The 27,692-nt window shown below is 44.1% G+C and overlaps 1 protein-coding gene across 5 annotated transcripts in view; it reads left to right on the top strand.

Annotated features, from left to right (window-relative positions):
• The window catches only part of MAD1L1 (mitotic arrest deficient 1 like 1), a 379,520-nt gene that overhangs the window by 248,251 nt on the left and 103,577 nt on the right, over positions 1-27,692 (top strand). For all 5 annotated transcript variants that reach the window (XM_049791592.1, XM_049791593.1, XM_049791591.1 and 2 more), the window contains one exon: positions 3,635-3,842. In XM_049791592.1, the coding sequence (XP_049647549.1) occupies positions 3,635-3,842 (208 nt within the window). The remainder of the gene's footprint in view (positions 1-3,634; positions 3,843-27,692) is intronic.

The following is a 27,692-nucleotide window of genomic DNA, read 5'->3' as shown; positions in this document are numbered from 1 at the left end:
GTTTGTACAGGACCTAGCACTCTGGGATCCCTGTCTCGCTTGGTTTCTTTTAGGCATTACTATAATATAAACCAGCAGCACTAATATTTTAGCTGTAGGGAGAAATGTACTGGTTTGATGTGTGCTGTGTAGAATAAAGAGAAAGCTACTGCCCCTAGCCCAAAAATGTGAGTAGCATAGCAAACATGTTAGTGATTTCCCAGAAATGTTAAATGAGATGGATTCTGCCACAGCCTTCATATCACAGTGGGTTTTTAAGAGATTCACCTGTCTTAGTGTAGCTTCAGAGTGACGTGTTCAGGAGTGCTGGCGAGCCCTGAAAATAAGGCTAAGTCCTAGTGCTGAGTTTTAGAGCATGATTTTTCAAGGGGGCCTGTTATAAAAGGGGAGGATAAATGGGCTGAAAGACCTGTAAGAGCCAAAGCATTGCAGCTTCATGGCAGGGCTTTATAGAAAGGCCAGAGAGATGTTTTAAAAGAGCAAATAACCTGCAAAAGAAACAGACTAGCGCAGCATGGGTTAAAGCGGTCCCGGCAGGAAAGTAGCAGCAGTCTCCAGGTTTGCATGGCTTTCCTCCACACTGAGATCATTCTGCCGTCTCGTGCCTTTGCGTGAGCGTCTGCAGTGATGGTGCAGTATGAGAGCGCAGGCGATCTCTGCGCTGTGCGCTGGAGCCAGCGTGGTGGTGGCAGCCGGGGCGAGGAGGCGTGATCTCTGCCTGACCTTGGCGCTGCAGCTAGCGAGGGAGATGGGGCCAAGAGCCGCCCTGCCCAGCTTGTCAGAAATACCGCGGTACTGGGCTGCGCAGGGAGAAGCGGGCTCCGCAGCTCCGATTTTAAAAGCATCCTTTTGCCAGCCAGCATAAACCCCTTTGCAACCTTTGGGGTTGAATCTCTTCCCTTGAAAGGCAAACATGAGAGTGAAGAGTGCCCTGACCTGTCTGGAAGAGTCCTGAAATGCAAATAGCACGAGAAGTTAGCTGGGTGCAGAAACAGGTTTGTAAATGCCAGTGTGTTGCTGGGGAGCGCGTATCTAATAAGCTGCTGTTACAGCTGTCTTCGTGCTTCCTCTGTTCAACATCTCCAAGATGCTGCGTGTGGTCCCCGTCCTTCCGTTCTCTGCTAAATTTCTCTTGGCCAAGGCTGTCAGTGGGTTTATTTCTTCTCTTGGTCCTTATGGCCTGTCTGTCAGGTCCAGGCTGTTTGTCTCAACCTCCGCATGGAAATGGGGTCACGAAGCCCCGTTGCTGTGGGGCTGCAGATCAGTGCTGCCCTCCCAGGTGTTTCCATAGGTCTCCTGAGCACCGTGAGGTTTGGGCAGTATGAGAACATGCATCACCCACCCAGTATGTGGCCAAGGGCTGGAAGACCAGGTACTCTGACTGTGGTGTATGCAGACAGCTAGGAAAGGTACCCAAGGTTTCTTTGCCTCAGTTTCCCTAGTTCTCTGGAGTGAGCTCCTTGGACCAGGGCAGCCCTTTGGGGGTTCCCATGTCCTCCTGTGTTAGGTGGTTCCTCCCACCCCCTCTTGGCCTGGGATATACAGATACAGATAAAGATCTCCCTTTGTTTTTAATTTATACTTACCCTGTGAAAAAATGACTGTCTCTTCTACCCAGATGGACAGATGTGGTTAAACTGATTTCTCATGAGGAGCACCATATTGGTTTCTCAGAGTAGTTATGAGGAACAACCATGCCCCCCCCCTTTTTTTTTTTCCTCCGGGAAACACAGCAGTGAGAGCATCTGCTGGTTTCCAAGAGCACTGCTGCTTTCCATGCCAGTTGCATTGCAATTCAAGGTTTCCAGCTGTGCAGGTTTAAATTATATTTTTGGTGGTAGATGCAGGAAGGCATTAACCTCGTATTCATCAATGCATGGACCCCATCCTCTTGACCAAGAGCGCTTTTGGACTTCACGTCTTCTCCCAGCTCTAAATTGCGCTTCCCCTTTGCCTGCGTAACTGCCGGCATCCCGCCAGCCTCAGCTTTGGCTGCTTCTCCTCCGCGGTGGGACCCATCTGCCTGGCATGGCCCTGGGAGCCAGCTGGCAGAGGGGGAACCAGCCTTGGGGACCGCAGGGGAGCCCTCAGCACCAGAGCGCCTGCGTGTCGCTGCCGGCACCGCCGGACCCAGACCCCGACACTGCTCACGGGCACCCGCGTCTCTGCGGGTGAGCACACCTCTTCCAGCTGCCTTCTGCCCAGCTAACGTCTAGAAAGCGAGGATTTGAAGGAGAATTGCAGTATGGCTCCTGCAAAAAGGCACTCGAACAGCTGCGAGATGTAGCGAGCGTCGCGTGTGGACGTAAAAAGTGCCCACCTGGCCTTTACCCATGGTCCGTCCAGCCCAGAACATCTCTGACTGCAGTGATGGAAGATGCTTTTTTGGGAGAGCCCACAGACTTGGCCGCGCTCCCCCGCACTCTCTGAGGAGCCAGAGATGCTGAAGGATGTGCCCCTGCCCTCCGCTGGCAGGGTCCAGTTACAGAGCTGTTCTCCATGAATTTGTCAAACCCATTTTTGAACCAGTGCTGCGTCTGCTGCCAGGCTCTGGGGTGGCGAGTTTTGGCAGTTCACTCCCTGCTGTGAGCAGAGGTGCTTTACAGTATGTGGATGGAGTATTTTCAGTAAAAGATGTTTAGGAATGGTGTCTTCTGGGGTCTCTTACCAGCAATGACCAGCAATTCAGGATGAAGTTGCTCAGTCTCTGCTCTGGTTTGCATGAAAAAACCCCACGTAAATTTCTAGCACATCTTTAATGAAAATGAAATGATAAAATTGGGATAATACCTACCTCATGCTGCTCTTGAGGGTTAATTAATGTTTACAAAATCACTTTAGGTCCTGAGATTTAATTGAAGGAAAAATATTACCATATAAAATGCCTTTTTATGCAGGCGCTGCTATAGGGTTTCAGCTGGGCAGAGTGCCGTGGAAGCCAGCATTAGTACATGCTTTACTACTTTTATGGTCATGAGGCTTCCTGTAGTTTATATGAAAATTGTCCTTCTGAAATCACAAATGTAACATCAGTGTTTTTGTCTCACTTTGAAAGAATATTAATTTGCTATCTTAGGACTTGACTGACTATTTAAACTGCTATAAATACAACTCACCTCTGAGAAAAAAGTATAAAATGAAATATCTGTTCACTTGCTTGGGACGAGCTGATACAACTTGCTAATGACTCCACCATTGGAGTCATATGGATGTTGCTGGCTCGTACGAGTAATAAATTAGGCTAGTACTGGGTGTCCTGCCGTAGTTTAAGGGTGTATCTGTGTGTTCATTATAATCTCCTGCTATCAAGAGATTTAAAATACAGCTATAAAACTTCATTTCTGGAATTAAATTTAACTGTGGAGGTGTCAGCCAGGGAGCAAGCTCTGTTGAGTGGGGGTGTTTTTGTGGTGGTTGGCTTTTTTGTTTGTTTTTTTTGAAAGAGAGAGTAGCAAGAGAAGGAGAAGCAATACTGGGTTTGGCTGACTTAACTGTTGGAATAAAACGTTATCGCTGCGTAAGTGTCCCTTTTTCTGCTGTAACATTTTTTGTCTTCACACAGAGTGGTACAGGTTGGGTGGACTCGGCGGTTGGATCAATTACTCAATATGCTTCTGTTGTTTCTGCCACGCAGGGTGACTATGACCCCAGCAGAACCAAAGTTCTTCATTTCAGCATGAATCCAGCAAGTTTGGCCAAGCAGCAGCGCAAGGAGGAGCAGCAGCAACTCCAGGAGGAGTGTGAAAGGCTGAGGGAGCTGGTGAGGGTGCTCGAAGGAGGCGGCTCCATCCCTGGGAATTTGGAAGGAGTTGGGAGTTTTCAGTCACCACAAGAAATTGCAGGTAGGCTGCTGGCTTCTGATCATGAAGATGCACTTACTCATCCGTACTGCCGGAGGAGCTGACTGCAGAAGCAGATGGAGACATTGCAGACAGTGTGCTTGATGGAACGGTTATAAGGCAAATGAAAAAAGCTGGGTTGATGCAGGAGAGGGTGAATGTGTGGTGGCAGTCCTGTGGCAGTTTGGTGCAGAGGGTAGGTGGTAAGGATAAATAATAATAATCCATATCATTTGCTCATGATAAATGAAATACCAATACAACAGCCTTCATAGGCTGGTGCTGCTGATGGAGTAAAAGGAAATATTTCCTTCCTTTCAGAGCTGGTTTAGCCTTTGAGGTAGTACAGACAGTAGGAAATAACTTTCATAGCTGCAGGGAAGCAGTTGGTTGAAATCTTTTCAGACCTGGCTTAAAACAAATTAATATTGTTTATCAGTGTATATGTGCCCCATTAATCACAGCTACATTCAATACTCCATGAAAATAGAGTACATCTTTCACCGAGCTAAATACGTTTCACAGAATCTGTGGCTCTCCTCCAGTACAGTCTGTCTTCTCTTCACATACCTGAATGAGACTTTCTAGTACAGTAACCCCAAAGTCAACTCCTCCAGACATGCTCTCAGACTCTGTAAATCAAGGTAAGGATATCAATAAAACGTGACCCATCACCTACACTGCGAGGGGACCAGGTAGAGTTGAGTCACGCTGCAGAGCCCAAGAGATCTTACTGCTGTAGCTCTCTCACATGTACCTTGCCCTCAAAACATTTTTGTTAGGGAAGAGAAAAAGAAAAGAGAGCTGAAGGTCCATGTGGAGCTAACCTGTTGTGTTCCAGCAGCACGTACATGGCCAGTGTCCAGAGGTCAGCATCCTCCCTCGGATGAGGCTAAGAGGGCAGAGCTTTCCTAGAAGACCATGTGTGCTGGAGACTTGAGACCCACAAAATGGCAGAGGCCTGTTTTAAAGAAAATACACAGAAGAAAATATCTTTCACTGTTATGACACCAAAATTCGCTGAAAGTAGCTTGCTTGTTTTCCCATTGCTCAAACAATAGTACTTTACTACTGCTAAGAATGTGTTTGTTCCGGCATCTCACAGTGGATTATGGTACTATATAGCCTTAAAAATACGGTGGTGAGAAGTGTAGATGGGGTGGTTTATAAAGTGAAGAGCTGACTGGATGTTAGAGGTATAATGACAGTTTGTCACTGTTGCCAGTGGATGCTCTAACAAATGCGTAAGCATTAAACGCTTCCTGAACGTTTTAGGGAAGGCTGCCGTTGCCCATAGGAGCTTCCAGTCTCGGACCCCGGTGAGACTCGAGCGGTTCTTGGGGATAGTTCTTGCATTCCAATTTCTATTTGAAATGCACTGGGTTTTAAATTACAGCAGATGCTGCTGCCCAATGCCCTTGTCTGTCGTTATGCCCCCGAGTACCTGGCACATCTAATGCTGCGGATCCGCTCGGCTGACAGTGCCCCTCGAGCCCCGGGAGGAGAGTGCCGGTCAGGGGCAGAGAGGATGCAGACGTGAGGTCAACTCTCTGTCTCTGCCGCTGATGAATGAACCTCTGGGGTATCATCTACAGTAATTAGACCATTTCTTCTGGGGGAATGCGTTTCTCACGTATGCCTCCTGTGATTTGTTATTCGTAATTATTATTCTGCTGCCTTTCACACAGTTGCTTTTAGCTGTTTGTGAGGTGCTTTTGTGCTGGGATGTTACCAGGTTTGTCTTTAGCTCATAAGGGATGAATTTTTAAAGCTGTTTTCTCTTCTGCCTTTGATTCCGACAGGAAAACAAACAGCTCACTGGGTTTCAGTGTGTTTCCAGCCTCTCATATATGTGATGCTTTTTTTCCTTTTGCCCCAGTCCCATGCTACATCGTTCTGACTTCTGGTCCCCAACTCAAATGGGAGAAAGCATCAGTTGCAGAGCCTAGCAGTGTGAGAAATACTTCAGTGTCATTTGTCACAGTCACAGGAGGCCCCTGTAAGTGCATATGGAAGTGGTTCATGTAAACAAAATGGGAAAAAGAGCTGTGAATGAAGGATGGAGGAGCCCTGTGTATGACTGTCTTTGAGACCAGGGCATGTGTATCTTAAGCTAGGTTATATGGAAGGATCTTGGGTTTTTTCTTGTATTTTATGTACTTGTGTGCATCACTGTTGTGCACGGGGAACGTTGCCATAAATAGTCCCAAACCCTCCTTTCTGCTGTGGGAGCATTCAGCAGTATGGTCGGAGGGTGAGGACAGTGTATATTAGGATGTGCAAAAGATGCTGAGGATGTTATGGCACTCACTGTGCAAGGTTAGCAGGCATATCTGAGCTGGCTTTAAATTAGCCAGATGAATGCCAGATTTGGCCTTCTTGCTGGGGCAGGGCAGAGCTCCTGGTGGGTTAAGGGACAACTCATCAAGCGCGCTGTGCGAGCTGCATCCATTTTTGCGTTGACTCTCTCCTGCTTAACTCACGCAGCATCTGCAGTGTGGATGCAACAGCTGTTCAAGGAGCGGTTTAACAACACGGATTCGCGTGGCCGGAAAACTTACACCGTCTCCCTCTGGATCAGAAATGGAAGATCCAGCTTTCACTGTTTTCTTAGGATCTCAACAGCTCTGCTCACAGGAACGGCTGCCATATGCCTTCCATTTTAGTATATTTTCAAGGTGTGAAATGGGGAGCGTGTGGCAGAAACTCCCTCTGCTCTGTTTGTCGCTGTGCAATTGGCTGCCTTGGGGAGGGAGGTTTATTGTGCATAATAAGGGAGCAGGTTTCAGTGAGGTTTGTGGAGCTGTTTCTGTACAAAAATAACAAGAATTAGAAATTTTCTTGCACCCCTTTCTGTCAGCTGCAATACCCATATGTCTGTTTATCCATCTCATTTGCATGACACATGCAAAAGGCAAATTCGGTTCTCTGAGCTTTTGAGGTGGGATGTCCCTCGTGTCAGAGTCGAATGGGATGAAGGGAGACCGAGGACAGAGTAGGTAAAGTGTGGCTAAAAGCTGGGAGTACAGCAAAGGTCATATGTAAGTTTACATTTTGCCTTTTGACAGATAGAGGTAAATGTAAGATTTTATTGTCCTATTTTGCCATACACCCTGAATGGCTTATTGGCAGAGGTGAGGGATTTGGGTGGCCTCAAGCCAGTCAGGTTTGCTGTGTTCAGCAAGCTTATGTGATCTGCAACAATTACGCGTAAGGTTCAAAGAATTGTAATTATACCAACCAAAAAAAGGCATTAAGGACAATCATGTTGATGGTTTTGATAATAACGTATTGGCCATTATTAAATTCGTTCATTGGACTGGAGTGCAGCATGTTTTTTCTGATCATGGTTCCGACTCCTGGATAGGTAATAAGGAAATTATTACTGTGGACGTTAAAGCTCATTAAATGTGACTCTATTAAAAATCAAGGTTATGCTGGACTTTAAATCTCTTTGAGCATAACCACTGGAGGCTGCGGCACGACCTGGCAACTTGCCACGTAGTTCAGTGGTCCTTTCCTCTCATTTATGCCGTAACAATCTCTATTAAAATAGGTACCAGCGCTATTGCAAAGGAGAGGTTTGAACAACGTGAGCTGTAACAACATGCCGTCCTTTTTCAAAGTATAAATTTGCACGCGGTGTTGTGCAGCATTAATGGGGCAGATCTGTTGCAGCCGCATTACGGGAAAGGGCTGTAACTTTCTGGGTGTTCTGTTTCTCTCCCGGCGGCTGCCTGGGTCTGGGTTGTGTAAGAGCAGGGTGCACCAAGGTCAGGCTGCCATCTGGGGAGAGGCTCTGAGTCCTCCTGTCTCCGAAACAGGGATGCAGATTGTAACAGCTTTGGAAAGGTGGCACGGGGCATCACTGCCCAGATTTGGAATCTGTTCCAGTTCTGCATTTCTCTTTCCCATGCTCTTCACACCTCCCCCCTGGCCCCCCTTCTGTATTTCAGGCTGTGTTTTCTGCTTTTTTTTCTTCTAGCTCCATAGCTTTTCCTGGTTTTTTCTGCTTCTCTCCAGGCCATTTCTGTTTAGATCTTCCTTTTTTGTCTCGTGTGGTCCTGGTGGACCTCTTGATTTTTCTTCTCTGGCACTGCTAGAGATAGAGTTCGGTCTCTTTGTTGCAAGCAAATAGGTAGGTGGCAGCTAATGGGGAGCTGACAGAAGTAATGACTTGTGTATTGTAGCAAAGCATAGGTAAAAATGAGAATGCTTCAGGTGCTGATTATTTCCATTTGTGTTCTCATTTTAAAAGTAGTGTATTTGAAGGTAGGAGTGGATGACTCGTGGAAGCCAGTTCCTGACTAAAGAATACAGTAATGTGAATTTTCCATGAGCTCTTATGATTTATTGCTATCCCGTAGGTACAGTGGAGCGTTCCCTTCTTTCATGCAGCCTCTCCTATGAGAAGGAGGAAAAGTGCTTTTAATATTCTTTCTGTTGAGAGACGGGCTGGCACCCCTGCCAGGAAGGAGGATGGGGAAATCAATTCTGATTTCAACCATCTGTGGAGAATTTTGGAAGTGAACTATTTTCCTGAACATAATCCCACCAAAAAGGAAAGCTATTCATCCATCTCGATGGTTTCAGTGCCCTTTTTCCTCTTGTTAGGGAAAAGTAGGAAAAGGAGGTCCTTGATGAAGGACTGGGGAATCTCACTCTAAGGCAGGTGTTTGACCCTAATGGAGATGCTACATCTGGTGTTCAGCAGAGGCTGTCTCCAGCATCACTGCCATGTCAGGGCCTTGTAAAAATGTAATTAATTGGAATTAAATTGGGTAATGAATTAATATTAAAATAATCTAATCTTGTTGAAGTGACAAGCCAGAGATGGTAAAATTTGTCACTGTCCCAGCATGCTTGTGCTTCTGATGAATGTGTTTCTGAGTACAGAAGGCAACAAAAAAGGAGCAGATGGAATTTAGAAGTTGCCATTCTCCATCCACAGTTGGCTGAGCTGTTGGTGCTTGGAAGCCTTGGTGCTTCCTACCATCTGTGTATAGGAAATCCACACATCGTGAGGGCTGCACCTGCAAATGAAACCTGAGCCCACCTGATGAAGGATTTTCCTTTGACCTTAGTTGTTGGGTGCAGACGCGCAAGCACAGCATCCGTATCTCACTTTGTGCTGATGGCTCCCAGCATCGCGCTGGTCAAACAAGGTTGGGCCAGGTGAGTGCATAGAGGGCAGCTCTTCTTAGGTCATGTAATGCCTCTTCCTAATGCAGAGGAAGGATTCATTAGGTGACGCTTCTCTCAGTGATGTTTAACATGCCAGTTCCCCTTCAGTTTGTACTGAAGGAATTGCCTTCTTTTTAAAGAGACGCAAAGTTGAGGTCCAGGGCATTTGCTGTCTTCAAATGTTAAGGGACGTTTGGTAAGAGCAGGATGTTAGCCTTTGTGCCCTGTCTGTATTTCAATAAAGTAATTGCTTTCTGCATATCCCAATTTCTTCTGAAGTTTATAAAGAGGTTGTCTTTGCCTCTGGTGTTTTGTTGTGCACTGACGAAGTTCTGTCCTCTTTCACTCCAGAGATGGCCACGTGTTCTCGATGGGGGGAAGAAATAATTCCCTACTGCTACCTGCGTCACAAGTGTTGCATAGCTATAATGTGCAAAACACAGATGATATGGGAAGTAGCACACAGGATGAGTGTTATTTGCAACAGTCCTTGGGAGCTGCTTTGCCTGACCCACTCTGAGCCTGCCTGCCTTCCCATGCTGACTCTGCAGCTGAAGAGCAGTGCCCCCTTGGGGCAATCCCCTCCCCTCTCAGCTAGTTATTATCATTATTGTTTTTATGGTGCTAGTTTCTCTGCTGAAAGACATTTAGACCAGTCTGGGATCTGAATAGTATATTAAGACTGGGAATAAGCTGGTAGTTTAAATACAGCTTACTTTGATTTCCTTCCTTATCATCCATATCCCTTTGTCCCAGCCCAGCACTATAGGTAACGAGGTGGGGCTGCTAAATATACCTGTTTTCCTAAAAGACTATAGCCAAGTTGGGACCTCCTGTACCTCAAGATTGACAGCGTTACAGTAGTTTGTGGGCAGAGTCTTATAAAACCCTTTTACATTACAATGGTGTGAATAGATTTGGGCAGCCCAGCCACAAGGGAAGAATACCTTGAAGACTTCATGTGTCCTGATTCAGCAACAGTGTGGCCTTTGATGGTGAATGCTCTGCACTACTGAAGTCAGTGCAGGTGCCTATGAAGAATCATGTTTTCTGGCTTGAATGAAAGTATAGTACCTCAAGAGGGCTGAAAGAAATGTTCCCACGTTAAGAAAAAGTTGCTTTTATCATATGTCATCCAGATAGATTCCCAAGGTTTTTTGGAGATAACACAGATATGAAGTCATGCAGCACTGAATATATTCAAAACAGTATGCTCTGCCTATGGCAGCATGCCATGAGTCTGTTAAACAACCAGAGAGAATTGCCCCCGAGCACGACTTAATCTGTGTGCTGCGAACGGCCGGGACACGAGCGGGCAGACAGGGGTTGCTGACCGAACAAACCCCCGAGGATGGCTGAAGCCTGCCGCTTCTTGTGAAACTGTGATGGGAGGTGCCAGTGAGACACTGCTGGGACTTTCAGACTCCGTCTGCTGTCCAGGGAGCCGGAGGTTTGTAATAAATCCTGTAATGTAGTTCTGTTGTAGCTACTGAATGTGTAAAACTTGGTGTCAGTCAAAGGTTACTACCCAGACTGTACTTAGCCTTCACAAAGAGCAAAAGAGCTACAGGATTTCTTCCTGGCCCCTCTTTTCCACCCAATTCACGTGTGGAGTTCCTGGAGGCCTCAGTCTTTCTGCTTTTGTAAGAGGCAGCCTGTGAACCTGCATAATGCCTCCTACAGCTCCAGTGATTCTTAGAAGGGCTTGTTTTTTTAAAGCATCTCCTACCCTCTTGCTAGGCACTGTGTAAAAGTTGATTACAAAATATTTAGTAGACGTTGAAGCCTCGCTCCAGAGACTATAAAGCCACTTTACCAAGAAGGAAATAGTAAAATAAGTTGGGAGGGAGAAGGAAATAGAAAATAAAATAAAAAAGTATATGTGATGAGGGTAACCAAATTTAAACACTGAACTATGAGAACATTTACAATGGTTCCTGTAGCATTACGAGGAAGGAGGCTTCCAAGGGAAGGGTCTCTGGGCTTAGAGATCCTGCCTTCAATCTGGGTGTAATGGAAATGAGTAGCACTGCAAGAAAATACTGCTAGGGAGAAGGCTGCTTGTTTCCTAGGCAGATGCATTTTCCTTACTCAGTACTGATGTAATAAAGTTGTGGTGTTACATCTGAGAAGGAAGAGATCACCTTTGCTGAAGTCGATGGGAAGGTTAGAGGTAGCTAATGTCATTACAGATAGGCAGGTAGCAAGGTTAGAGGTAACTTCTGGGACCAGATAAATCAAGAGAAAGTACGTGGAGAAACCTGGGCTGACAGGGACTATTCTGTCTCCTCCTGGCTTACTCTGTATGTGGCTTTGGAGGAGAACCAGTGAGAGAAACAATATTTTTAAGCCTGCTGACTTGGGTTTCTAGTTCCCAGTCCATCAATAGCTGAGAGAAACGTGAAGTGACCATGAGGAGGAATTCTTCTCACCACCAGAAGTAGCCCCCAGAAGTAACTGTGCTCCTTCATTTATAACCAGGGGAAGTTCAGAGCCTTTGCAAGGAGAGAAGTCAATGAGCAGTGGAAGGACCCCAAAACTCTCTCTCCCATGTTTTAACCCCTTCCCACCCCACCCCCCCCAAATCCCTATAAAACACCATCAAATTTGTACCGTATGGAAACTGCCACGTTGCAGATAGCACCCTTCATAGCCGTAGTTCTTCTACATCCCTCTGGTTCTTCTATATCCCGCTGTGCTGATGGTTTCTTTATCAACCGTAGACAAGCCAACAGGCTGTTGAGATTTACGGGTCTTGGTAAACTTTGGCAGTTGTGTTTTCCTGCTCGGGTATTTGAGTCAAGCTCTTGTTATTTGGTTGTTGCCTTCTTGGTGGCTGTGTAGCAGTCAGGATGCTCCCGCTAGAGCTCTCCAGTCCAGCATTTCTCCTCAAGGGAAGGTAATGCAGTATTATCTGCAGCTGCCCTTTGGATCCTGCGGGGTTGTGATATGAGCTGCCTCTTACAGCAGTTTGCATCACAGAGCAGCTTTTGATTAGGAACGATGTGCCATAAGGCCTCTGGGTGTACACAATTGAAAATGCTCTTTCATTCATCAGCAGGATTGAGAAGAAAGGCTTGTGCTGATGTCTCAAATTCAGGCCGACACTATTTCCCTGACATTAGAAAAACCAGCCTGCCAGCATGGCAGAGCTCTCAGGCAGGGGAGAGCCTCAGATCTTTGCTCTGCATCTTGTCAATGTATCGTTTCTCCTGGAAATTAAAGCTTGATGCCTTTGTGAGCAGTAGAGAGTAGTGGAAATCTAGTCGAGGAACTTTGCAAGGGGTGTTGAGGTTATCGGGAACGTCTTGAAAAGCCTTCTGCTGGCAAGGTGAACGTCCCCTTGGTTGGGGATGTTTATTAGATTCAGGAAAGATGTCAGGAATGGGAAAATACTGAACTTAGTTACACTTTCCCTCTCGATACTATCCAAGATGGCAGTACTCTTGTTATGGCAGGTTCATAGCGGGGAAAAAAAATTACTGAACTTACTGTTTTTCTCTGGAGTCCTCATTTCCATTTCCAGGTAAGTATACGTGGCCCGGGGCTGAAATCTGACTGTCTTCACAGAATAAATAGGGACTCCTTAACACTGAATCCCAAATGAGGTGGGGTGAATGCGTAGAGACTGAGAAATAAAGTATCTCTACTTGTTCCACATTTTAAAGGGCAAACACGTGCAACTAAAATTCAGAAGCTGAAAGGTAACTTTTTGCACGGGCTGTTTTTCTGGTTTGCCTACGTGTCTCTCTGCGGGAAGCTGTTTTTTCTGGGAAATACTGTTTTCCAGTTGTGTTCCAAATTTTTTCATTTCACTTACTCTGATTATTTAGGGGCTGTAAATGAAGTAAAATAAGGCTGTTTCAATATTCTAGAGCAGCGGCTGTATTTAAGAAGTTTATATTTGATGAGTAAGTTGATGACATTGCATTATGTGAATTTGATGTGCAAACTTGTCACTAAAGTGTAAACATAGTGACAGCAGGACCAGCAATTCCCAGCCTAATCAAGTAAGCCGAGTAACACATTCTTTGAGCTATAGAGTAATAGAGACTGATTTACATATTAAAATGAGAGAAGCTACACAGATCCAACAATTAAGTTGATATTTTAATTGCATAAAAGTCAGGAGATTCAAAGTTATGTTTCCTGCATCAGTTCATTTGTCACCCACATGTATTTGTAGTATTTTCAATGACTTTATTGGTATGAAACTAATGTGGATTAAAATACATGAAATGTTAGCCATGGAAGAAAGGAGAGCTTTGGATTTGCTGGGTTTGAAATCAGACTAAAAGGATTGAGAATTTCTTGGTCTGTTTAAAAACAGTACAAACAAATTCCAGGTAATTTCTTTCTTAATATTCCAGTAGACATGTTGGGGGGGAGGGAGAGGGAGCTATATTCAAATGCAACGGAAAAAAAATCCCGTTGATCTCAATAGACCTTGAATTATATCCTTAACTTCTTATTTTCTTTTTAAGGAATAAGCTTTATTGAATTGCAAATTCACACAAATGCACTAGTACCACTAAGAATTACATCAATATATGGATTCTGTCCTTGGTGTTTATGCTGGTTCACAGTACTGATCTTGCATTCAGATAAGCGTGCACGTATACAGCTACCCTTATCTCCCCATGCTGATGTTCTGATATATGAATGCTTGTTCCCTGCACTCACAAAAAGCTATTCACATGCCAAGTCTGACGATTTTTTTATAATCCTTTTTTGAATTAGACTACAAAAAGAATGTGTTTGAAAAGGTTAACTAATGGATACACTTTTCTTCCTGATGAGGAAAAGAAAAATGGTGAAGTTCTGAAAAATGGTCAAGCAGAATTTTGATCAGACTTCTCTAATCAAATACATTCTAGGCGGTGAGCAAGTAGGAGCAATGTTAATCCATAGTAGATTTATTTGGAATGGAGAACATTTATTTGGAAAGCAATCAGTGCATAAAAGCAGACACTTGTAATTACTTTGCCATCTTAATCATGGCACTGGCATCAGTACCATGATGTGATAACGTTGTGATAGCCTTTCGAATGTGGTGCTGACATAAGAATGTCAACAGAAAGGGAGAGAAGCCTCTCTTAGTATCTTCACGCCTATTGACCTGGTTTGCTAACATCCAGGTATTCTGGGCAACTTGTCCAGTGGTTACTGATCCCACGGTGTCCTATACAAAAAGGCGTAAGACCCTCTCAGCTCATTTGGAAAAAAGCCAGCACTTTGCAGTCCCCTTGGGAATCCACCAGTGGACTGTACAGCGGCCAGAGCGCTGCTGTGATGAGGCACAGATCAGTAAGTAGATGGCAGCATTCTGCACGGTGCTGGCTTTGGTGCTGTTGTCTCACGCTTCTGGTGTGATTTTGTGCCAAGGAGGCGAAGGCATCGGGTTAAATCATAGCAAGTCTTAAACCTCAGGGGAAGGTCCTGCTGGTCCATGAGGGATTTCTGAGCACCTGGGAGCAATCCATGAGATTAAACTTAAAGCTCCCTGGTGTGGTTTATGTAGTCACAGCAGCTGATACAGTCTTCACTCGCTATTTCAGTGTTTCCACATTTTCTCCATTTCAGTGCCAGATTATCTGGCATGATCTCCAGTTAGAGAGCAGTAAGTCAATCGAGCCTCTTTTAGGGAACAGCATATTCATTCGTATATACAACCAGCTCCAACTCGATGGATTAAAATCAGACAGATGAAAAGCTGGTTGAAATCAGATTCACCAATTGCCTTTTCACTCTCTGGCTGTCTAAGTGTGTTTCTGGCTGTATTGAATAGAAGAGTCTCGACGCATCCTGTTGGAGTACTGTAGCGTGGTGGGTTATTGGGTAGGTATGCAACTTTGTAAAGTTACCTTCTGCGATGATCAGATACCATCATAGGTGTGCGGCAGAAGTATTTAAATAGATCAGAGACTTCCATAAGGAAGGGCTGGAGGCAGTGGCAGTATCCACCTTTGCTAGAGACTGCGGATGTGTCATCAAAAATCTCGCCGCTAGTGGCATCAAAGGCGATGCGCAGATCTGAAAGATTCAGCAAAGGTTTTCTGAATAGGCCGATAATGACAACGGCGTGTGATTCCCCTTTTAGACTGCCATATTGCGATGACTTCCCTGAAATGAGGCAGAATTTAGGTGAGGGGAAATTTCCATCTTGTTTTACAAAATCGGTAAAAAGAAATCCTAAGTTAGAACTGGTGATGTTAGATCTGCGTAAGACATGTGGGCTATTCCTGGTCAGGTTGTTTCCATGATAATGTCCCTTTCTCGGTGTGTGGGCAGTGTGCTGATGTGTTCACAAGCTCCCCGCAGAATGTGTTTGGACTTCATGGCGCCACAAGGAGTAGTGGAAATTACTCTTTGCTTCCATTTCAAAGCAATTCTTTCTACTATAGGATCCTTCTCATTATACAACCTGAAAAACCCACAGAGAAGAGGAAGGGAGCATTACCCTGTGCATGTATTCTGGAGTCCCTAGGAGGTTTGGGGGGAAATTAAAAATTTTAATGGGGAAATGAAAAATTTTAAGCATGTATGCAAAGTCTTCATCTGCAAGGTGGTGTCCTAAGCCAAAGGGAGAAGATGCTTGCAGCACTTGGGAACAGATTTAAAGCTAATGGCATCTTAGCTACCTTACACCTCAGGTAGCTCTGAGTCCTAGGCTGCTAACCCCAACAGTTAGAAGTAAATAAGGATAAAAATTAGAACTACGCGTATCCCACTTATTGCAGCATGTTAAACGCTGCTGTTCTCCTCTGTCAAAGGTGGAGTGAGCCAGGCTGTTCCATAAAACCAGGGCAAATGAGCAATTAGCAGGAGGTACAGAAATAGTGTTTAGGAAGGTATAAAGTTGCTCTGAGAGCTAGGAAATGTTTCTCCTTGTTTTGCTCATGGCTTAGAGTGAGAATGTTTGACACTTAACAAAAGCTGACTAATTCTTTGTTTTTTCCCTTTAATGATCAGAATTCAAGGGAGGGCTGGCTGTGACAGGTAGGAGAAAGCATTGCCATGGAAGTGAAGCTCTTTTTAATTAGAAAGTCCCTTGGATGATTTACTTCTAGTGGTTTGAGTGCTGGCCGGTTTGAATGTGTCAGCAATACTGACCGGCACGATGCAGTCTTGTCAGCGTAGGTTCTGTTTTGCTCTTCAGACATCAGGAGGTGAAGCCTGCTCCAACAAGGAGAGTCTGTGATGAGGGAAATTATAACTGCAGCCAGCCGTGCTAGCGACTTCACCATCTGCTGTGAAGTCTCTGCCTTGAATGCCGGCACTTGTGGTAGCAGGCATAATGATGATAATATTTTCCACTTCTGTAGCACCCTCTGTCCAAAGGTCTCTGAGTATGCTGGAGATACTAATTAAGACTCGCAGCACCCATGGGAGGTGGGCATGAGTCTCCACGCTAGCTTTTCTTGCTTGCAGAGTCTAAAGAGATTGTGGCGCTAATCTTTGGGCAGCAATTCCTTCCATCAGGCAGCTCCGGAAGAACTAAAAACGTCTCATACTGTTGTTGGTTTAAATCAGAGCTGTATTAGAGGGGCAGTCTGACTTGCGGTAACTTGCTGGAGTATAAGGCAGGGGCTGAGCTTCATGCTCTTAAGTGGGCTTGTTGGGGGAGCAGCAGAAACTGGGTCTACCGTAGCTGTTTCAGGGTTTCTTACAGTGTAAGTCTTGGAGTAGGTCTTGTAACTCAAGTCCAGTCCTTAATATGTGGCCTTCTGAGGAAACTGGACTCTTAAGATCAGATTGCAGTGCTCTACATGTAAAAAAAAATCATAGAATCATAGAATAGTTTGGGTTGGAAGGGACCTTTAAAGGTTATCTAGTCCAACCCCCATGCAATGAGCAGGGTCATCCTCAACCCGATCAGGTTGCTCACAGCCCCGTCCAATCTGACCTTGAATGTTTCCAGGGATGGGGCATCTACCACCTCTCTGGGCAACCTGTGCCTGTGTTTCACCGTGTAAAAAATGTCTTCCTTATATCTAGTCTGAATCTACCCTCTTTTAGTTTAAAACCATTACCCCTTGTCCTATTGCAATAAGACGTACTAAAAAGTTTGTCCCCTTCTTTCTTATAGGCGCCCTTTAAGTATTGAAAGGCTGCAAGAAGGTCTCCCGGGAACCTTCTCTTCTCCAGGCTGAACAACCCCAGCTCTCTCAGCCTTGCCTCATAGCAGAGGTGTTCCATCCCTCTGATCATCTTCGTGGCCCTCCTCTGGACCCGTTCCAACAGGTCCATGTCTTTCCTGTGCTGAGGACCCCAGAGCTGAACGCAGAACTGCAGGGGGGGTCTCACCAGAGCGGAGCAGAGGGGCAGAATCCCCTCCCTCGACCTGCTGGTCACGCTTCTTGTGATGCAGCCCAGGGTACGGTTGGCTTTCTGGGCTGCGAGCGCACATTGCCGGCTTATGTCCAGCTTTTCATCCACCAGTACCCCCAAGTCCTTCTCTGCAGGGCTGCTCTCAATCCCTTCATCTCCCAGCCAATATTGATACCAGGGGTTGCCCCGACCCACGTGCAGGACCTTGCTCTTGGCCTTGTTGAACCTCATGAGGTTCACATGGGCCCGCTTCTTGAGCTTACCTTAAATACAGCCAGGACTTAAGTCCCCAGCAGACGTGTTCCCTGATCAGACTTTCTGTACGTGAAATCATTGCTTGTTTCCTCCAAGCAGTGAGTGGTTGAAGCATGTGTGTGTAGCAATCCACAGTGAGCCTCGTATCAGCAATGTTGGAGACTGCCTGAAAATGCCTACAAATAACACAGATTCCCCCTGGCTGAATGCATGTTCTGTAGTGATGTCTAGAGTTCTGGATGCTTTTTTTTGTCCAAAGGGCTTTTTTTTTTATACAGCTTTATTTTATATAACTCCGTCTTTCTTGTAGAAGGCTAACAGGAAAGCTTTTCCATAATCTGCATTTCCATAGTCTGCAGGAAATGGATGAGTAACATTGTATGGACCATCGGGAAGGAGTAAGTGCATAAGAAAGGGAGAAATCTTTAATGCATGGTCCCAACACTCATGCTCCTGGATTCAAAAGTATGTTCCCATGAAGATCCATTTAACATGCTTTTCAGTTGGGTAGAGTTGTGGCAGTGAAGCTCTTCCTTCCCCAGAGTGCAAGGTGTAAAATAAAACCTGTTGGTTAAGATCAAAGATACACCTACTATCCGCCATCTTTAAGAGGAAAAATACTGTTGTCAAGTATCATTATATAGTGTGTAAGTGTATTTGAGGCTATTAAAGACAGTTATCCTCAGAGAGTTATACATAACAGGTTAAAATGGGGGAGGGTGGGGGAACAAACCCTTGCTGTGTTTAATTATTGCTGGGTACTGCACACACTTTTCTCCGTTATTTACTTAATCTTAAATGCCAGATGCTAAAGGGCACCAGCATCAATTAACTGCTTAATTAGACTTGCAAAGAAATCATGTAATTTAGTTATAGGCAAATAAAAAAAAAGAAAAAAACACACAGAACAGAAGCTCAGGGCTCTCTTTGCAATCATTTTTAAAGCTCCCTGCATAACATTGTTTGCTTTCATCGCTTGCTGGAAACTCTTTGGAGCACACTCTGTGCCAGTTGTCCCATTGGGAAGCAAGCGGCTGGATGCGACATCACTTGTTCATCGTCATTCTGAGCGGATTTAGCCACAGCTTGCTTTGTTGCTGTCCAAATTCTTTTAATCGAGGTTTGGATCAGATGCCCTTTGCGAGGACTTGTGTGGTGCCTCATCCTGCGGATCCGCAGGAGAACCTGGCCTTCGCCCTCTCTTTGTGATCTGCGTTCCCTTCGGCCCTTGCTCTGGGTGCCTCGTCTGGTGAAGACCACACGCTGTCCCCTGTTTCTGCTAGGAAGACTTCCGTGACGAACGCATTTTTGTATTTTGCAGTGTGTTTTAGAGTTTTAGCATGCAGCCAACAAAGCACCTTACCTTTAGCAAAAAGAGCCCTGCTTCCCTCACTACAAAATAATAGGAAGCAAGATGCTTTTATTCCGTTAGTACCCACTTGTAGGAATAACAGTGTTCACAGGAGTAGAGTGCATTCATTTTTGTTTCATCAAGGCCTACAAGTCTGTCTGAATCTTTATCTTGCAAATTGCCTTAAGAGAGTAATGATCAATACCTTATGCTTGTGTATATGCAAAGTTTTTCTTCCATATAGGTGCTGCTGCCTTTCTGACTCTGTTACCACTATTCTCACTTCGGTGTCAGCAACGTTGTCGTTTAAGTGCCTTTGCAGCATCCCGTGTGCTACGATTTTTGTTTCTTCCTTAGTGCCTAGATGTTGGAAGCTGCTGACGTATTTTTTCTCAGGTCCTGAAACCTTTCTGAAAACAAGGTGGTGTTCAGTTTCTCAGGGCACAGTTCTCCCTCTCTGCCTATGCTGTCTCAACACTGTTCTTTTCCTTTCTGAAAATACAACCTAGCCCTTACAGAGTTCTTTATTTCTTCAAAGCACTGTATAAACATTATCTAATTAAGTATATATAACATGCCCTAAAGTATGTTAAGGGAAAACTGCAGCACAGCATTGAAGTTTCCAGTCACTTGATCCAGTGTAAAATCTGATTGAATCACTAATTATTTTTCCAAAATGCGGTGCCTAATGGCATGTATCAAGACAGGAAAATCAGAGCTGCAGCCAGAAGCATTGGGATCTGCCACCAACAAGAGAGGGACAGTCAGGTAAGTTCTGTGTTAGCTCTCGGATTGGTTTGGATATGCACACTAAGCTAACAAACAACACAACAAAAAAAAAGAGGAGCTGCAGCATTTGGGTCTTTCCTGTTTTGATATATATAATCAGCTCTACATTTCCTGTTGAAATGTTCATTAAAATTGCAGCCCCTGTGATTATGCAGCTGTCTAATTCAAATCAATGGGGCTCCTGAAACAATTTCAGATATTTTTAAATACTGCTGTAGAACTTCCTTGTTTACAATGTTATGATTAAGTGACTTTTTTTCTAAGTCATCTAAAGCATTAATAAAAATCTCTTCAGCTTTTCTCTAATGTTTTTTACTCTGAGTGGCTGCAAATAATGCAAACCTTGCTTTATGGCTTTATCTTTTCTTCTTAGTGCAGTATGTCTATTTGTATTGATAACTAAATCAGAAGCCCAATTACACAAGTTCTTTATAATTCCTAGTAAGCCATAATTGACTTCTTTTGTTTTGGAATCCTAATACAAATAAATAAAATTAATAGAGCAGCAGAATAAATAGCACTGAGAGTACAAGAGCCACGCCTTGCTTCCAGCTCACTAACTTTTGGAAGCAACTGTTGATAATGTCTATCAACTGAAATACTTTGATGTTATAACTGACACCTGACTGTCCAGAAGAAAGATTATAATCTCCAAAGGGTCAAGATACTTCAATAGGTCTCATGCTGAAAGGGAGGTCATTTTAGTTTTACTGGAAAGATGCTTTCAAGGTAATTTCAGCTCTTCTGCTTTGGAATGCTTCAGAGCAATGCCAGGGTTCTTGTAAGTTTGTTTTAATGACTGTGGGTTTATTAACTTTTCAATTTTTTAATAACTCCAATCCCTTTTACTGTTTCAGAAGCCTTGGCACAATTCTGATGTGTTTAAGTTGCAAGCATTACAGGAAAATACCTAAATCAAAACATTGTGGGAGAGAGACTGCATGAACGAGCAGATGTTTACAGTCTCCGACTTCTGTGGCTGAAGAAAAAGCAAACACATTTCTATAAAAACTCAATGTGGTAAAAGCATTTTAGTTGCCTTTAGTTTTGTGCTTCACCTGCCTGTGAAGGTATTTCTTTAGTCTTCTTTTGCTTTTATTACCTCGCCCCAGCTGTACTTATTAACTCCCTTGTTTAACTCCACTTGTTTATGGTCCCACCGGGGTGCCAGGAGCAGGGGAAGAGGCAGATCTGGCACACCTCAGAGCTGGCTCTCGTGGTCGCTTAATCCCTCGCTGAGCACATCTGCTCGAGCTGGTGCTGCTAGGTCAAGCAGCGGGGTGGCCAGATGTGAACGACCGCGGATGTTTTAGTACCGCGGTGTAGTTGAGCCCAGATGCTCTGCTAACAACCTGCCAGCGCTGCTGTCACTGTTATAGCAACACCCCTCTTCACAAAAGGAACGATGAAATCGTGGAAACTGTGCAGGTCAAAATTGGTCAATGCTGACTGGCGACTGCTAACTGTATCGTTACTGGGTTTCGAAGTAGATGAAGATTTTAAATGAACTCTTGTTCTTTGGTGCTGAAGAAGCAGGATGCAGCCTGTAGGATGGAGAAGTGAGTATTGTTATTTAGATATCATCCTGTGTGTCCTCTTGGTATTCAGGACTTGTGCACCTATTGAAAGTTGGAGGTAAAAGCGTTGGATGCGGACATGGGAAGGGAGTGAGAGGGAAGAGGACAGGAAAGACTGAAGTTCTTTTCTTACTTTAACAGAGAATAGATTGAATGTGATTTGGCCACTGCACCTTAATGGGTAATCCCCACTCTGAGCCTCAGATGAAAAGAAAAAATCTATAAGGCTAGGGATAATGCAATAGGATTTTTGCAGACTTTTCTCAGATGTAAAGTGAGCTACTGAATAGCCCAGCCGTTAGTGATAACTTTTTCTTTGAGCACAGAGCTAATTCATCGATTTAGCCTAGTTGGGTAGATCTATTTTTCATCTCTTGCATATCCCACGCACAGAGACCTTTTGTGCGCACCATTTTTCCCTTTCCTCACTTGTCCCTCAACATATATTTTTCCTAAACCTCTGGCTGACCTGTCCCAGCAGTGCTGTTCATGCCAGCAGCACGGTCTCCGTGGCACTTGGTGTCATTGACCCCAGTGGGAAGAGTTCACAGCCGCAGAGAGTGAAATCTTCTCTAAACCTAAAACTGAAATGAATCATTCTCATGGAAGACTGCAATGCAAGAGAGCAGATTTCTCTGTGCGCTTGCTCCCTGGGTGTGGATCGTTGGAGACCAAGAGTCAAGGTTACCTATATGCTATGCTCTTTTTCTACACCAAAATACTCCCTTTGGTGACTAAGCGCTGTGGATCTTAGTTTCTTGACTGATCTAATTTCAAACAGGCTAGGTCCTGCACCAAGGCAGTGTTTCGTTCAGAGCTCTCAGGAGTTAGAGAGATGGAAGAGTTCAAGCAATGCCAAGGAGTAAGAGGATCTTCCAAACAAACAGGGCAGGAAGGAGGGATCTAGAGGCTGTACAGGGGGAATGCAGGCTGCAGTTGAAAAAGAAAAACGGGCATATTCTGGGGTAGGCTATTCTTCGAGCCTGCTCCAGCAGTTGGTGTCAGCAGGGCTTGCTGCAATAAGCATGTCAGCCTCTCAGGATCCCCAAAGTGCTCTGTAAACTTCACAGCAATAGGAAATATGCACAGGGATTGCTTCATCCATCACTAAAATGCATCCACGGCTAGCGTGAAATATAGTAGCCGCTTAGCGCCACACAGGAACCATCCTTACGGCAGAAAGTGAGAAGTGTCTTTTTGACTTGAAAGTGGAGGAGGCAGAACGCAGTTAAGCGAATGGCATTTGTACAGGACACAAGGGCTGATACCACAGTCCTGGTTCATGTTCTTATCCCCAAATAAAAATGCTCTGCCATGAAAATGCTCTGCCTCTTCTGTAACGGTCCAGGTCTAAGTTTCTTATCTCCTCTGAAAAACGGTATGTCCACAGCACAGCGTGCTCCCTGCCATAACCTTTAGTTCATTACTGATTCAGAGAGTGAGTGCCAGCTATTGAATCAGAGGGTTGGGACCAAGCTAAAGGTCACGGTTGTGTCTACGTACATAGAAGCAAGCGTAACCTCTTCTTCTTTCCGAAAGCGCTAATATGTGGAGATGTAAAAGTTCATATCTGTGACTTCTGCGGCTCTCGTGTCAGGTTTGTGAAGCAAACAGACAGGTAGGAAAAGACAGTTTCCCAGCTGGGGAGAATCACATCAAGGGACTGATAGAGTTTAGGAGATAGTGGGCACAGGCATACAGCCATTGTTATTCTCCAGGGTGGAAAAAAAAATGTGTTTCTGCCAGCAAGAGCAGACAATACCTGGGAGCAATTTGAAAAGCCAGGCTAACTCCCATAGCTTGCTGGCCTCCAAGATAACGCTTTTACCTGTGTCCTGTATCCCACTGCAAAGATTTCCTGCTGCTGTTTTTTCCAGCTCATGCTTACTTTCCACAGTCTTTGTGCCTCCAGCAGCTTTTGAGCTAACTTTGCACTTCTTTAAACTTTTTTTTGCCTTTTGTAGTTTGACTTGTGTGATAGAGGACTGTGCCTTGCATCTGTAGGGAAAGACAGTCTCTCCTTCAAGACATGCATGGACTTGTATAGCTCTGCTGCATGTTAAATTGATGGATTTTGCCTCTGTTATTTGGGATTTCTCGATTGTTAGAACATTTCAATGCCTGTCGTTAGCAAAAGGGCATTAGGTTGACAGGACCAGTTTCTCGGTCTCCTGTATTTACTCACCTGCATCAGTTCTGCTGAGCTTAATTTTAATCATAATCCACTAGGTCACCTGTGCTCCATCAGACCATTTTCTCTAGGGTTTTGTTTCATTAGAACTTTATTATAGAGCTAATTTTATTTTTTTAAAGCCATCAAATTCAAGGGTGAGCTATGAATTTTTCCTGTTAAACAGGAAGGTATCCCAGGTCTGTGCTGTGATTCAGCAGATTCTGCGTTCTCAGCCCAGGCTGTCACCAGATCAGTGCTGTTGAATTAAGTAGCATCCTTGACTTTCTTTTCCTTAGCTCCTCTATCTGTAAAATGGAGACCGTGCTAATCTCTCATTTGTGTAACTCTGTAATGTTTGTCCGGCACTTCAAAGATGCCGAATACAATAAAACTGCCAAGCATCCTTTCACTAACAGGATTGATGATTTACACCCAAAATGCTCATTTTTGTGCTAAAACAAGATCACCTGAAAGATACTGCGGTTGGAACCAAACCAAGGAAGGGGGGAGGAGGAAACCATCTGTTACACAACAGCAAAAATGTTTCAGGGCATTCGCCTGGGAAGCTCTGGGTGACGAGTTTGGAATATGAAGGCTTATTTATATGGATGGAGCTAATTTTCTCCAACTTATTCATTTTTCACTTAGGGAATTACCTAATCTTACAAGAGACTCTAGGAGGAAAGATTCATTTATTCTTTGTCTCGTTCAGCCCCAGGCAAGCCTGAAGATGCTCTGCCTCTTCCAGTTCTGCTTTTTTAACTGATTCTATTAATGGAGCCTAAAGATTTTCTTCTTCTGAGTAAAAAGGGTTAATCTTTCTCGTTCCCTCTCACTCTTCTCCTCCTCTTTTTCTGGAGAGTTCTTTTTTTGGCATCTCTGGCTGTTTCTATCATCTTCTCCCCCTAATCTGCCACTATCTGAAGAATTCATTACATTTCAAATCAGAGGCCTTGCTGCATACATTAGCAGGTTTTAATAGACTTGCCACGACTCAAAAAGGAGGAAAAAAAGAGAGAAGATTTAAAACTCTTGTCTTGCCGAAAGCAGACAGATTGACTCAAAAATGACTCAGTCAATAAAAGATGAGTTTTGAAAAGGCTTCCCTCCGCTCAAAGGGAGCTCGTATTCCAGCGAATTAGGTTTTTCTAAGCCCACTGTCAGAAATTAATAATACATACAGCATGTAAAATGGATTTAGCCCTCTACAGCCTTATACAAACATATCTTTGACTTGCTAAATGTGACACGACTACCAGGATTTTCCAGCCTTTATCCCAGGAGTTTGTCATCTCTCCAGAATGGTGACCTCAGTGGAATTTTTAAGCACGTTAAAAAAAATGGCTAAATGAGATTTTCATTAAGAGTATGTTTCTACTTTCCTCACCCTTTTTCTTCACCCAAACCCCCTCTGTCAGAGCATTTTGTTATCATTATTTGCAATCAAAATTATGCCAAAAGCTCGAGTTTAAACTCTCAAGCTATCAAGTCCCTTTACTAGACTCTTTCTGTGGCCTTCCTTCAAAGAAAAAGATACTGAGCCTTCTTTGTTGTAGCAGAAATCTGTCACTTGGGTGTTGGTTTTTTCTGCTGCTGCAAAAAGGCCATTAAAATATCTCTTTGTTAGAAAAACAGAAAGGGCTCCTGTCTTACTAGATCTATCCACAGTTATTCTTTTGTGATTTGAGGTCTTCCCAGGTGGTCCTGCTCACCTTGCTTAAGGTAATTTAAACATGCAGGTGTGAAATCAGTCACCACTCCTGTTAGTTCCTGCGCCAAAGTCCCTCAGCTGATAAGAATTAAAAGTGGTACTAATCTTAACCTCCTTGATGGTTTGGGTAGGTCCTTTATTCGGACTGCCATTGTTCTTCACTTGTACAGAGCTCTAAGAATCCACAGAAGGTATTGTTTTTAGCAGGTAGGTCCATACAGCCTTCTGGGTGCCTGTGGGCTGACTGCATTTGTCCATCTCTCATTGTTTTCTCATTCTTCCAAATCCGACTACATTATTTCTTTTCTTTTTTTTTTGTTAGATTTCAGCGTGCTTGACTCAGTCCTGAAATCTTTTCTACATTCTCTCTCTCTGAAAATCTTATACCTACTCCTTTTTTTAAAATTACTTATTCTGAATTAACCCTTTAAGTTACCTTTGCAAAGTCACTACCTGTCCTCACCTCTTCATGGATCTGCTCTGTCACCTGGCTGTATTATTCTACATACCGGATTTCTTGTCCTATGCTTGCAGAAGGTATTGCGTGAATGTGTGGCAGCAACATGATGTCTGCTTCTGGACTGTATCTCTTAGACGATGTAGAGAAACTTTTAAAAGTTGGTGAACAAAGAAACACACTGAAGTGCTCCATTTTGGACCATTATGTGCTGTACAAATGTTTCTCAGACTTGAAATAGGCAGAGCTCATAATTTTTTTAATATGTTTATAGGTTGCATGAAAAGGCTGAGCTTAGAGTTGTTGACAATATGCACCCAAAAAGTGCAGCAATAGTTCGTTCTTTCTCATCATTGCAAATAGGAAACTTGCCCAGATTTTCGCATGCTTGTCTGGCTCCAAAGAGGAGATCTCTAAACATGGGTGTTGGTGTTTAGAGGAGCTTCCATCAAAGTAGCAAAAAGCATTTTTCACAGAGGTGAAGGTAACGAGCTGGTTCAGCTCTAGCAGAAGTATTTCATTTCATAAGAAATTTCTACTTTTATCGCCTAGGGCAGACTGTTAGGTTGGACTGGGGTTTGGTTTTTTTAATGTAATTTTGACACGTAACTAGAAATGACCTGTCCTCGGAGGACAGCCAGTAGAATATCACCTTCTCCAACACCATTTTCCCCACTGCTGAAGAAATTTGGGTGAGTGGATCCCCTGGTCCTTCTCCTACTTACTCATTTCTGTCCAAGAGCCATGAGTAATTGCTTACTTGAAATTAGACGGGGCTTTTGCTCTTTGCGCCACTTCACTCATGAACATTAGCCGAGTAGATGTTGTTTCTTGAGTCGTATTGTAAGATACAACCAGGAATTATACAACAATCCCAGGAAGAGAACACTTGTCTGTCTTGCAGATGTTTAGTCCTCAGTGCTTAAGAAGTGTTGGAAGAACCAAACGTACAAGACCTAGAAATCAGCTGGATTTTTTCAGCTGGAAGAGGTGCTTGAGTCATTCTTCCTCAGGGTCTTTTATTTACAACATATCAAGCTCCTTCCCAGGATAAGTCTCCAAAGTTAATGTCCTGTCATCTTGTGTCATAATCAGGAGCTTTTAGTGCTCTTCTGAAGATGTGCTCCTAATGTTGGTATAGAGAAGAACAAAATTGAAGGGAACAAGCTTGACTCTTCCTCTAGTTTTGTATTTGTTTCCAATTTAGTTCATTTTTTAATCTGTTCCATGTTCTCTTGACTTGAAAAAGGAGTTTTGCAGTGAATATTATGTCACTTAGCTTCCAGCTGCTGTGCTGGGACATAGCCACCCAATAATCTCCTTAGGAATAATTGCTGGTGTCTTTTCAGATCATTTTTGTGAAAGGTGACAAACTGCTTGCCACAGTGAGATGTTAATAACACAGAGGTGCCCTTTGTTTGAAAGCTGGTGCAGAAATTACCCCATGCAGTTGTTGCAAAGTCGCAGTTGTAATGGTAAGAAGTGAGAAGCGGATCTGTTCATTTGCATATAATTCCAGGGCTTATGTGTCATCTTTTGTGTAAACCATACAATTTCCGGCACGGTAGGGAACGTGCGCTCATAATACAGAGGGACAGGAACATGGGCTCGCTCTCAGCGTGGATCAGGGTTAAAGAGATGTCATCTACTAAAAAGGAGGGGGTAGAAAGGAAGAAAACATGGTCTGCAGGAGCTACATGGAGAGAAACAGGCATGGATATTTAATGAATCCAAGTTGTCAGACCAGCTCAGGAGAAACTGTACATCCTGATGTCCCTTCTGAGCAGACATCAAAAAAAGGGAACAATCTGTCTCCTTCCAGGTGTGTATTGAGCTGAACTCACCCTGCACCTGCCCTGAATCACAGCTGAGACCTAGTGCATATTTTTCTTGTTGTTCTTTTAGTCAGAGACTGCTCAACTGTCCTTTTACCAGTCAGATACACTACAGATGTCTGAGACGGACATCTTTCTCTATGACACCAAAATTAAACTCTTAAAGACTCTTTAAATTCCAGCTGAGGGC

The sequence above is a fragment of the Accipiter gentilis genome, chromosome 33 (assembly GCF_929443795.1).
Source record: "Accipiter gentilis chromosome 33, bAccGen1.1, whole genome shotgun sequence".
NCBI lineage: Eukaryota > Metazoa > Chordata > Aves > Accipitriformes > Accipitridae > Astur > Astur gentilis.
This window is presented reverse-complemented; position numbering and strand designations above follow the sequence as displayed.